Source organism: Chrysemys picta, chromosome 6 (genome assembly GCF_011386835.1).
Source record: "Chrysemys picta bellii isolate R12L10 chromosome 6, ASM1138683v2, whole genome shotgun sequence".
NCBI classification, from domain to species: Eukaryota; Metazoa; Chordata; order Testudines; family Emydidae; genus Chrysemys; species Chrysemys picta.
In genome coordinates this window covers 15,986,188-15,999,601 of record NC_088796.1, presented here as the reverse complement: position 1 = coordinate 15,999,601, position 13,414 = coordinate 15,986,188, and the positions used below count along the sequence as shown (strand labels likewise).

Genomic DNA, 13,414 nt, shown 5'->3' with positions numbered 1-13,414 from the left:
AAGGTGCCTGCAGGCTCACTCACATGTACTGTATGAAACCCAGCAACTGGCCAGGACTTTGTTGGTTTCTGCCACTAAAAACAAATGTGAACTTAAGACTCTTAACTAACTACATTTTTAAAAAATAACTACTGGAAAATAGGTCAACAACAACCACTTAATCTCATATACTTTGGGGGCCTAATTATACCAAGAAATCCCAAGAGTGCTTTGCAAAAGGCACGCTGTAATTTAATAATACAGTTGGCAGTGCCAAGCTAATGATTTAGAGCCTGATCCAAAGCCCATTGAAGTAAATGTTGGAGTCTTTGCATTCACTTCAATGGGTTCTGGATCAAGCCCTTAACGGTAAAAGGAATCCAAGTTTTTACTTTGATGTAGAAGGAAACAGCAGCAGCATCTCCAGACAGGGAGTTCTGCCCCCAAGTCCCCTCCCCCACCTCAAAATGCCAAATAGTTGAAGTACTGTCTGGCAGTGGTGGTATATTTAGGGGCTTGTAATAACACAAGGAAGTGCATCTAGAGTAACAGAGCCAGCCATCCTGGTTTTGGCTCTCAATCACTTAATGGGAGTTGAGGTTGTTCAGCAACTCGCAGGATAGTGTCCTTAGAGAGCTGGTTACCTGTTAGGTGTTGCATAGTTTGAGCTTTGTAGAAGGAACAAAACTGAACCATTGTAGATACTCTACTCCTTAGTCCACGAAAGCTTATGCTCTAATAAATTTGTTAGTCTCTAAGGTGCCACAAGTACTCCTGTTCTTTTTGCGGATACAGACTAACACGGCTGCTACTCTGAAACCTGTCCTTTTTATTAAGGTTGTGTCACTTAAGGGGGGAGGGATAGCTCAGTGGTTTGAGCATTGGCCCGCTAAACCCAGGGTTGTGAGTTCAATCCTTGAGGGGGCCACTTAGGGATCTGGGGCAAAATCAGTACTTGGTCCTGCTAGTGAAGGCAGGGGGCTGGACTTTCAAGGTCCCTTCCAGTTCTAGGAGATGGGATATCTCCATTAATTTATTATTTATTTATTATTTATTAAGATGCCCAGGGCATAGAGAAGCCATACAGTGTGTGGTTCTGTGGTTGCAAAACGAACAGCGTTGTGTGGAGCTGGGCTTCATTTAACGTATCTTCCCAAAGTCTAGAGAGCTTCAGTTAAAAGTTCTCATTTTTATGTCATCTCTGTCAACCACAGTTAAACAAGGTAGAAACCAACTGCTGATTTCATTACAGTATTTTGATCCAGATCCTGGAAATCTAGAATTAAAATTTCATTCTGAATCAAACTTCTCTCTAGGAATCTACCACCAGGTCATTCATCTCTTCAGTGCTTAACATTATTTCAAGAGATTATCTCATTCTGAATCTATGATAAATAGATAGTCCCTACAAATTAGTTATCCACAGTTAATGACCAAGTAGGAAATTAACATCATGAAGCCAATCTGAGGTTGGTTAAAATCCTAAATTGCACAATAACTCTAGTATTGCCAATCTCAGTGAGACCGCTTCTGTTATAAATGGTATCTGTGAGGCAGCAGTTTCAGAAATGGACCTGATTCCTGAGGACTAAAGCTGTTTTTTTTTTTTTCCTCCCCACACTTTCCAATCAGAATCGTAGGCAGCCCTGTAGCTTAGATATGTGGGTGTTTTCTTGTCTCTCAGCCTCAGCTCGTTGAGCTCCTGCTGAATTTATATTTCTCTTTATATCCTAGAAACAGGATGAACACCTGAATAATTTTTGCAGATTGCTTGGAGTGGAGCACAGCCAGATGGAGCACTGGCTGTGCCATCGGAAGCTTGTCACAACAGCTGAGACGTACATCAAGCCCATGTCTGTGCAGCAAGTCGTGAATGCCAGGAATGCGCTGGCCAAGCATATATATGCCCAGCTGTTTAACTGGATTGTGGAGCATATCAACAAAGCCCTGCATACCACTGTCAAGCAGCACTCATTCATTGGGGTTCTGGATATCTATGGGTAGGAAAGGCCTCTGTTTCTTCCGCTTTCATTTGCCAGTCTGTTGCTCTGCTTTCTTTAGCTTACCATGTTCCACTTCAGTTAAACATGAGTTTTTAGAAATCTGATCCATGCAAAATCTGTTCCAGAATGGATTGCTAGGGGTGACTGTATTTGCAATACATTGAATGGTAGAAGTTGCATTGAGCAGGATAACTTGTAGCCTGATCCTGCAAAGTGCTGAGCTCCAGGAGCACTGGTGTCATCCTCTGCCTTCCCTAAAGTGCCCAGCCCCTTGCAGGATCATGCCGTTATTACTTTAGCCCTCTAAAACAATAAAGACAATGGATCAGGCTTGTAGGGAACTCAGACGTAGTGCAACTCTCTTTATAGTGAAGTAGAATTATGACGACTTGTTTAGAATACCCTGTCAGTGTATTGGGCTGTTACTGCACAGACACCATGAGTTCTTTCTGTGGGCTTCCGCCTAGGAGGATGACATGGTGTGCTACAGTTGGTGACCTGTGCTAAACAAGTAACAAAGTCCTTGCCTCTGAGAGCTTACAGTATGAGGGTACAAGCTGGTACAGTGGAAAGAGAACAAGTACAGAGCATTATGTGTTGTCTGTATTACAAAATTGGAACCCTGCTTCAGATTTCAAAGACCCCCCCCTCCCCGCTCTTGCAGACTTGGGTCTGTTTGGATGTTGGACTTTGGTCCGGGCCCATCTCTATTCTATCCAGTAGGCTTTTGTGAAGGAGGAGGGAGAAGGGGCTTTGTGTATATTAAAGTCCTGACTGCTTTCACTGAATTCCAAAGTGCATATACTATCTATTAGAGCAGCCCTCCATTTAGACCAATGGTCCCCAAACTTTTGAGGGTTGCACCCATGTCCATGCCCCCCTCCCAGGGCTGGGAGCATGAACATGGCACAGGGGACCAGGGGAAGGGGACACACAGGAGTAAGAGGGCTGAGGCTGGGGCCACAGCTGGGGGTGGGTCTGGAGCCGGGAGCAGGGCCAGGGATAGAGCCATGGCGAGGGCGAGAGCAGAGGTGCAGCCAGGCATGGAGGTGGGCGGGTGCCAGGTGTGACTCCACTCCCTCCCACAGCCTCAATCTTGGCTCTGGGCCAGGAACAGAGCCACAACCAGAGGCTGGTGGCAGGGGTGGGACAGGGAATGGATAGGGTTGCCAACCGTCCAGGATTGGCCTGGAGTCTCCTGGAAATGTCATCAATCTCCTAGTGACTATTGAAAGCAATCTGGGAGGCTTTAATAGGATATTTTAAGAAAATGACATTACATCATGTTGGGGGAAAAAATCTCCTGAAATAGCTTCAGTCAGAGTTGGCAACCCTAGGAATGGAGCCACCGCCGGGTTGTGGTGGGGGACAGCAGCCGGGCCCCTGTCTGGGTGTGGAGCCATGCTGGGGCTGGGAGCCGGGGCCATGGCTGGCAGCAGGGATGGAGCAGAGCTGGGGGTTGGGTGGGGCTTGGGTTGCGCTTTCTCCTCTCCCTCCATGAGGGCTGTCCTGGGCCCCGCTGTGTCCCCCCAAACATTCCTCTGCACCCACCTATGGGGGTGGGCCACACAGTTTGAGGATCTCTGACTTAGACTAAAGGATGATCTTGTGACTAAGGTACAAGATGGGAGGTCAAAGAGCTGGATTCTCTTCCTAGCTCTGCTGTTGACTTGCTGGGTGACCTTCAATTAAATTGCTCTGTGTCTCAGCTTGCTTAGCTCTGAAATGTAATACCTGTGTCACAAGGGTGTTGTGAAGCAAGATGGGGTTGCAGTGTCCCTTGGGCTTGGCCCCGCCCCCATGACTGGACCAAATTTGTGTGAGTGGAGTTGTGACCTGTCTCATTGCAATGCAATTCACTCAAATTTGGCCTACCCAGACTACTGTCATCGTGATGGCTGGGCCAAACTTGAGTGGTGCTGGGTCCCTAGGTGCTGGGACCCTAGTGCCTGGAACAGGGAGCCAAGTCCAGCCAGCCCTGTGGGACAGGAGCTGCCACATGACCCTTTGAAACATTCTGGTAACCCAATTTTGGGTCCTGACCCACGGGTTGGGTAACCTGGCCTTAGAACTTAGGCCAGGTTTGCCCAGAAGCTCATGTACGAGGATGGGGATTCCCTTTAAACCCAGTGCAGCCTGTGCCACCTTTCATCACCTGCGTTCAAGGGCCAGCAGCAGAGTGGCTAGAGCAGGAGCTTGATTATTTCCACATCACTGCTGCAGAACAAGAGCTGGGCAGCCTGCCAGGTCCCCAGAAGATCCAGACCAGTGGAGAGCGGGCCATTTCCATCCCTATCCTTACAGCTAAAGGAAAAGAGGTGAAACAATGGGACTGCCAGCAACCCCCGTAAGAGCTGAAAGGGGCGACAGCTAGCTAATCAGCCATCTCCCCACCCTGAAGACGTCAGGAAGAATGGACCAGGTAGACGGCCACTGGCCCACCTGCATACAACTGTTAGACATAACAGAGAGCTCAGGGTCTCTTGTGATGAAGTGATTAGTGGAAGGGCAGGGCAAGCTGCCAAGCAACAGAGAAAGAAGCCTAACACCAGGCAAAAACCCACCTGATGGCAGGCGCAGTCACAAACTTGGCTTGTCAAATTCTAATGAGTTTAGAACTCAAAAATGATACCCCCAGTTAAGCGTATTTTGAGTTCTTTACAGAAAGCTCTCACAATGCTAGTCACTACTCAGTTAATGGAATTGGGGCAGGATTCTCACTTCTGCATAAAGCACCTTGGGATTTTTAACATTGTTTTCTCATGACTGGGACGTCTGTTAAATATCCCATCTGAGAGAAAGCCCCTACCCTCAGCCACCAAGCCCTCCTCTCCCCCCAGCCCACAAAAACACAATGCTGAAGCATCAGTGAAGTACTGACTGTGCTGGAAGAGATGCTGCCTACACATTCACTATCAGAGGAATGGAAAAGCTGTCATACGAAAGGAGACTAGAGGAGCTTGGGTTGTTTAGTCTGACAAAGCGAAGGCTGAGAGGGGATATGATTGCTATCTTTAAATATATTAGAGGGATTAATACAAGGGAGGGAGAAGAATTATTCCAGCTTAGTACTAACGTGGATACCAGAACGAATGGATACAAACTGGCCGTGGGGAAGTTCAGACTTGAAATTAGACGAAGGTTTCTGACCGTCAGAGGGGTGAAATATTGGAACGGCCTACCGAGGGAAACGGTGGGGGCGACGGACCTGTCTGGTTTTAAGATAAAGTTAGATAAGTTTATGGAGGGAATGGTTTAATGGTAAAACATAGTAGTCAAGGAAAGCCAAGCAGTGGTGGGTAAATAGTATAATGGCTAACGGGGTCGGGCTGGAGACTCTTGCCTATATGCTCGGGGTCTTACTGATCGCCACATTTGGGGTCGGGAAGGAATTTTCCTCCAGGGCAGATTGGCTGAGCCTCTGGAGGTTTTTCGCCTTCCTCCGCAGCATGGGGCAGGGATCTCTAGCAGGAGGGTCTCTGCCGATTGCAGTCACTAAAAACAGGATTGGGGACTCCAACAGCAGAGTCCAGGGAAGGGGTAGGGACGGTTTTATGGCCTGCAGCATGCAGGGGGTCAGACCAGATGATCATAATGGTCCCTTCTGACCTTAAAGTCTATGAGTCTATGAGTCTATGAATCAGCACGTCCTGCAGCACCTTCATGATCCTGGAAGGCTCCCATCAAAATTCTGAGCCAGTGTGATCCTGCCTACTTTGGGATCTGACAACAGAGCAGTTTGAAGTGGTGTGGCTGTTGGCATGGGGATTTGTTAGCACCGAGGGTGACCCACATGGATACTACAAGATCCAGAGAATCCTTGAGGCCAAAAAGTTGCCAGCTGCAGACAGCATCAGCTGAGGAGTGGTTCTAAAGGAGTGTAAGTCAGAGGAGCTTTTAACAAAATATTGTTTCCTGTCCAAGTTGCCTTGATTCCAGAGAGATTCCCCGTGGACTGTAATGTGTCAGAAAAATGTTATTATTGAAGGAGCCATACGGACTGTACCAGGAAAGTGTACCAGTCAGTTGACATCAAAATAAGAGACAGACAAGCACTTGCAGAAATGTAAATAAAAGTTGATTAGAGGGTAATGCCCATGAAATATTAAGTTAGACAAGAAAACCTCCATTACCGTGACACAACCACAAGACCTTTCTGCTGAAGATCACAAAAATGTGTTTCCCCTAAAACACTGAACCAAGATGGCACAGTCTTGCACAAGGTTGCAAGATTGCGCAGATGCTGCTGGCGCAAGTTATTAGCTGGGTACAATGGTGTGAGCTGAGACAAAATAAAATTGTCCCCAGTTCCGATGCCCCTCTACCAGATGGGCATTCCATAACTCCTTCTTTGCTTTTGTGAGTATTTCATCTAGCTTAATGTGGGGATTGTGGCATTAGTAAGTTCTGTATAACCTCTTTCTTCTGAAAGAGTGGTGTTGCAAGGTAAAGGACTTGTCTGTGTGTTAGCTTAGCAATCAGCTTCCTTATTCTCCCTCACACATAATCAGGCCTGGGACCTTTTAGGCTGGGATTTTTAGACCCCTTTGAAAAGGCTAGCCTTAGCACTTATTAACATTTTTAAAGTGAATTAGTGTATGAATTCAGTGCTAGTGAAAGGTTCTGAATGGATGTCTGTGGAAACCAAAGTCCTACAGAGCATGAGGCTCCCCATGGTGCCCCACCAGCAGCAGAGGAAAGAGATTATTTTACTGATTCCATTAAGAAATGATTGCATAGGGTTCTGCCCTTAAACGTTCACAGGGAAAACCAGCGTAAGGCTGTGCACCCCACCAGAGAGTAAATGGCAGTTCCTCTCCTGCTAAAACAGTGTTATAATCAGAATTGCCTGGTGCGCTAAGGACTGGACTTGGAGTTCCCAGCACTGACTCCTGATGGAGCCTTGAACAAGTAACTTAAACTCTATCAGTTTCCCTACCTGTAAAATGAGAGATAATACTGACCTATCTCACAGGGAGTTGATGATTGTTTAGCTAATAGTCATAAGTCTCTGAAGATAAACGTACTATATAAAAGGTAAGAATTCACAACATTATTATTATAACACAGCGTATATGGTTCTTATCACCTTGAATCTTGCTTAAGGTTACATTGTACTAAAAGGTGTATATATAGTTATAGACTACATTGTATCTTGGAATATATTTAAGATGTCCGGCCAAATCCTGGACGTTATCCCTATGGGAGATGGGTGTTTGCTCTTTGTACCTTTATCATGAACCCATGATTTTTTGATACTGAAATGTTGTTTGTAAAGGAACAAAAATGTGTCCTTGAAGGATTTACTTATTATCCAATGTTATAGCTGAGGCTGATAGCACTGCCTGTTACTAAGGTTGCCTAATATTGCCCATGATAAGGCCCTGGATTTCAGTCCTTTAACCACCTGGGCTAAGCTTTTCTGTGCCAGAGTCTGCCTCAGGGTGAATTTTTTTTTTTTTTTTTGAAATTTCAGCCAAAACAATTCAACCGTTTCTGAGAACAAAATTGAAGAGAAATTCGTTGTTTTGCCCATGTTAAAAAATTCTGCCCATGCTGGTCATGCTCCAGCCTTGACTGAACAGATTTCCCTGTAATTGCATCTCTGGTCTGCAGCAATGTGGGCTAGGTCTGGGCACCTGAACTGCAAGACCAGGGGAGCCTCTCCTGTGCTCTCAATGTCTCCCCTGCTGGCACCCAGGCAGTGTGGAGGAGGAAACTGCATGATTTGAATACAATGGGGATAAGAGCTGCAGGATGGGGAACTGAGAGGGTCTGGGAGTGGGTGGGAAGGGAGAATAGGGCTGGATGGTATGGGGGAGGAGAGAGGGAGATTGGGCTGGTGAGGCAAGGATTCTGGGACTTGGAGGAAGAACCTGAGGTTGGACAAGAAGCCTGGGGAGGGAGATTGGGGCCAGGGAATGGGGGTGGGAGAGGAGTGGGGCAACTGGAGGGCAGGCTGGGGTAGAGAGACAGATAGAAGGAGGAGCTGGGGCAGAGGGAGAACTGTGAATTGCTGGGCAAGGGAACTGGGAGTAGGGATGGAGACTGGAGGGGTGAAACTGACTTGCTGAGCAAGAAGACTGGGTTTGGACTGAGAAACCGTAGGAGTTGAGAGTGGTTGGCAAGAAGAAATATCTAGAAAACATGACCTACAAGGCAAGATTGAAAAAGCTGGGTTTGTGTAGTCTGGAAAAGAGAAGACTGAGGGGAGACATAAGTCTTCAAGCATGTATATAAAGAGGAAGGTGATAAATTGTTCTCTTTATCCACTGAGGACAGGACAAGAAGTAATGGGCTTAAATTGCAACAAGGAAAATTTAGGTTAGACATGAGGGGAAAAACTGTCAGGGTAGTTAAACATTGGAACAAATTACCAAAAATATCCAACATATACTGTTCCTCAGCTCCCCATATTTAAAGTGAGGGTAATACCCCCTCATCTCAGAGGTGTGAAAATAATTCATTAATATTTGTCCAGTACTCCGATACTGTAGTGGTGAGCACTGTAGAAAATCCCATGAGGAAATTAACAGTTCTGTCTTCAGAGCAGAGTTTGAGTAGTGTGCAGTAAATAAGGCCTGGGGCCACACATTGAACAGTGAGGATAAAACAAAATATTGAATAGCTGCTCATTAATTAAACACCATCCATTCTGTGCCCTAATTATGGTAGGGGTCTTGTGGAAAAAAGTAGTATGTGATCAAGTCATAGGTGCCAACTCTGGGGGTGCTCCAGGGCTGGAGTACCCATGGAAAAAAACTAGCGGGTGCTCAGCACCCACCGGCAGCCAGCTCCCCCATTCTCCCAGTGCCTCTCCCCCACTGGCAGCCCCGCTAATCAACTTCTCCCCCTCCCAGGAGGTGCTGGGAGGGAGAGACAGGAGTGGGGAGGGGACAGAAAGAGGCATTGTAAAAGAAAGATTATCTAAATACAGCATTTATTGTTTTGGCCAGGCCGGTAACTGGTGTGCAGTACCTTTCCATAATGTATTTTGTAATCCTCCATGAAATTACCGTGGTCTGTTGTTCTTTGTTTTGTCTTTTAAACCAGTGAGGACACAACATTTGATTCATATGTAAATAGTGGGACACTTACTACCAGAAGTCTTGAAACTCAAAGTAAGGCCTGACACTTTGTTGTTAACTCCTACATTTGTGCTGCTTTCTCCCACTCACAGAACCAGTTACCTGTTTGTTTTTGGTTTCTAGTGCTGGTGAAAGGTCTGGTATTTACAGCCTTGCTGAGGACCTTTGTTTCTCCTCAGAACAAGTACAGCTTGCATAGAGACAACTTAGGCTTCGCCTGCCTCAACCCTGACCAAGTGATGCCACCTCAAGGGATGAGCCAAAAGTTTGGTCTTCATGGCCTACTCAGTCCCTCATGCCTGAGTCTGTCTGTCAGCAATAAGGGCAGTGATGATGGGGAGGTGGGGTTGTGATCATTTCCTTGCTAGACTGAAAAAAAAAATTCCCTAAACCTTTCTGTAATTCAGACTCCAGAGTCAGCAAAGGTAACCCTAGATGGGAGTCAAGACAGTGAGTCAGAGCTGCCTATATCTGCTCAAGTCTGAGACCCAAAATTTTTCTTGAGCATCCTAGGAGTGTAATTCTCCTTCTTATAAGGGAGTTAGACTCATAGACTCATAGACTTTAAGGTCAGAAGGGACCATTATGATCATCTGGTCTGACCCCCTGCTTGCTGCAGGCCATAAAACCGTCCCTACCCCTTCCCTGGACTCTGCTGTTGAAGTCCCCAATCCTGTGTTTTAGTGACTTCAATCGGCAGAGACCCTCCTGCTAGTGATCCCTGCCCCATGCTGCGGAGGAAGGCGAAAAACCTCCAGAGGCTCAGCCAATCTACCCTGGAGGAAAATTCCTTCCCGACCCCAAATATGGCGATCAGTAAGAACCCGAGCATATAGGCAAGAGTCTCTAGCCTGACCCCTGTTAGCCATTATACTATTTACCTACCATTGCTTGGTATTCCTTGATGATGCCAGATCCTGATTCACTGGCAGACGTAGGGATAGTTTGTTTTATTTGTTTACTGTTTGCAATATGAAAAAGTACAAAAATGTACAGATGAGCATGAGACTGGTCCAACACTCCATACTTAAGATATAGGGTGACCATATGTCCCGATTTTATAGGGACAGTCCCGATTTTTGGGTCTTTTTCTTATATAGGCTCCTATTACCCACCACCCCCGTCCTGATTTCTCACACTTGCTGTTTGGTCACCCTATTAAGATATGAACTTCTGGGTGGGTTTTGTCATGAGAAAGTTGTAGAATTAAACCTTCATTTTGTTTTGGTAAGTATGAAAAGAGATCCCCATTCTTGGGGCCAAATTCTCAGCTGGTGTAAACTGATGCAGCGTGGACTAGTTAAAAGCTGCCTAGGTATTACTCTGGCTCCCCCTCCTTGCCACCCTGCCCAATCGTAGGGTACATCTTCACTACCCGCCGTATCGGTGGGTAGCAATCGATTTATCTGGGATCGATATTTCGCGTCTCATTAAGACGCGATATATCGATCCCCGAACGCGCTCACCGTCGACTTCGGAACTCCACCAGAGCGAGCGGCGGTATCGCAGTCGAAGGGGGAGCCGCGGCCATCGATCCCGTGCCGTCTGGACCCCAGGTAATTCGATCCAAGATACTTCGACTTCAGTTGCGTATCTTGGATCGATTTCCCCCCCCCCCCCCCAGTGTAGACCAGCCCATATTCAATTTGTCATCCTGTCTGCTTTTTATTTATTGGTTGAATTGTCAGTCCCCTGTAGCAGATAGGAAGATATGGGGGAAGGTTTCTATTTTTATTTTTTGCACCAAGGTTTAGTGAATGCAATGAAATTAATTGAAACAAAAGAGCCATTTGTTTGCTTTTCCCATTAGGAGATCATCCTAGCACAAGGTATCTTTCAAGAGCAAAACCTCCTAGTCAGAACACATACAGAGCAGACAAAACAAACCGCTCTATCAATTAGCAAATATCAGTGAAACTGTTTCCTTAATTAGCAAGTTCACATAAATTGCCTTTGAGTTGATCCTCAGCTTGACGGATAGCAAAGAGAAATGCTTTAAGGTAGGGTTTTCCTTTTCATGTGACTGAGCCTTCGCCACCAGGAATATTTGATAAATCACAAACACCCTTCCCATTTTTTACTTTGTCTCCTGGATCTTGGGAAAATAAATGAATTCAGCTTGGTAAAAACACACATTTCTGTGTCTGGCTTCAGTGCTGAAAATGCATGCTGAGGATTGGAGGCATGATACCACTGCTGCATTCACAGGTTCTTTTGATAGCTTGTTGTGACTAGGTATACAGCTGCTCTCCTACTCCTGGCAACCTTTCAGAGGGGATTCACAGATCAAATCCTAGGTTTCTGAAGTAGAAAAACCATGTCCACTCTGATATCATTCTCTTCCTCTCTCATTCATTTGCAATATACTTTTCTATCTACCACTCTTCCATGTGCCTTCCCTCCCTCATTAAATCTGTTCTAATTAAATCTCTCTTTGGCTCATTGCTCAACGTGATCACCAAGTTGCTGGAATTTGTATTTTTATGGAGTTCCAAAAGACTAGTGTCCATTAGTATCTAGAGGATTTAGGTTATCATGCTTAAAAGAGGAGTTCCAAAGACTCCTATTAAAAGTACTGCAGTAGGATATTTTTCACAGAGCTCATTACACCTGGGAACTCAAGTGAATGCAGTGGTCAAAGAAGTGGGATCGAAATCAAACAGAAACACATCATAACTTCTTCAAGGGCAAATTATGTCAAATAGTCAGCAATATTTTAATGGTGACATGTAAACGGCTTTCAGTTCCAAGTGCCAAGGAAATTTGCTGTACTAAATATTTCAGAGATTGATTTCACTGATATAGCATGAGGAATTGAATTCCTCAGTTTAGAAACTGTTGTGCTGACATCTGTCATGAATAATAACATCGTTGATCCGTTGTTTAGGAGGTGGGGGAGGAAACCTTATAACCCTGGTAACTCTATTTGATGATGAGAATGCTGACAAATGTATTAAACTGCCTCCTAACGACAGAGTTTTGTTAATCAGCCTGAGAATGTTCGATTTCCTTAAAGGCAATTCTGTTACAAAATGTAAAAGCTACAGCCTATCTAACCTCATTCATTTTCAGATGACTGGAGTTAAGTCATTACATTTGATGGTCTGGGAATTGTTTCCTGATAGTATTGAAGAAATTGGGAAATTATGAACTAATTTTGGGCTGTATCAAATAATGAGACTCTAGAGAGTGGAGTATTACAGTAAGCCTTAAAAATGACAAAGAGAAGATATTTAAACCCTTTTTCTTTGTGGTGCAGTAAGAACATTCTGTCAGTGAACACCGTTCCCATTATCTGACCAATTGCCTTGCTGTGCCTTTTTCTTTACAGTAGGCTTATATTAATTAAATTTAAGAAGTAGGCACTGCCACTTGCTTCTTCCCTCAAAGAATAATTTAAGTTATCTCCAGATGTCAGTCTTTTTTTCGTAGACTTTGCTTTAGAAATACTTATTCACACCATTAACTCCCGGTGATACCCTGCGGAATCTAGAAAAATGCTTACAGTATACATCAACTGGTGTATAAGTATCCAATTTCATTACAAGTAGTATGTAACTTCTGGCTTGTTTCACTGGTTTGTAACGGCCTGATTGCAATTTAAGTTTATAGTGAAAGGACCAAACTCTCTGCTTGCATCGCTCCATTGAAGTCAGTGGAGTTATGCCAGCAGAATTTAACCTAGTGTTGCCATTGCAGTGGGTTCAGTCCTGCTCCCCCTGAAGTCCGTGGCAAAATTGCCATTGGCTTCAAGAGGAGTAGGAAGGATCAGACTCCGATGCCGTTCTTCAGTATGGAGCTCTTTCAGACCCCTCCCCTGCAGAGGGCTGTCAGGCAAAGGAAGCAGAGCTGGGTATGGGGAGGCGGTGCAAAGGGCACGCACCTCCTGTGTGGAGTCTCACTGTGAATGAGCTCCCCCTGCAGAACCTGGGGCACTGATGGGTTTGTGGAAGGGCAGAGATTCAGGACCCATAGCTATGCAGTTGCGTGTTTTTCCCCCTTGGCCCAGGGATCTTCTTACGTAGAGGGCATAGTCCTGCGTCTTGAGTATTGTTTTACTGACCGGGGCAGCATTTTTCCATCTGAATCTAACCCCAAAGTCTGTTTCGAGATCATAACGCTAGGGAAGGAGAGGACCTGCAAGGCCTTAGAGCCCATCCTACAATGAATATTAGAATGAAGATTATAATAATCCCTTCCAAATTCCATTCACAAATATATATTTTATCATAATTCTTCAGTAGCTGATAGCTGAGCAGTCTTCTTCACAATGAAGTTGTGTAGCCTTATTATTTAATACTTTTGTGCCCCAAGTGATTGTTAGCCTTCCTATCTCCGATGGGG

General features: G+C 45.3%; 1 protein-coding gene across 2 annotated transcripts in view; it reads left to right on the top strand.

Moving 5' to 3' along the window:
- Positions 1-13,414, top strand: part of MYO5B (myosin VB) — a 377,457-nt gene that overhangs the window by 218,028 nt on the left and 146,015 nt on the right. For both annotated transcript variants that reach the window (XM_065598729.1, XM_065598728.1), the window contains exon 10: positions 1,714-1,979. In XM_065598729.1, coding sequence (XP_065454801.1) covers positions 1,714-1,979 — 266 coding nt within the window. The remainder of the gene's footprint in view (positions 1-1,713; positions 1,980-13,414) is intronic.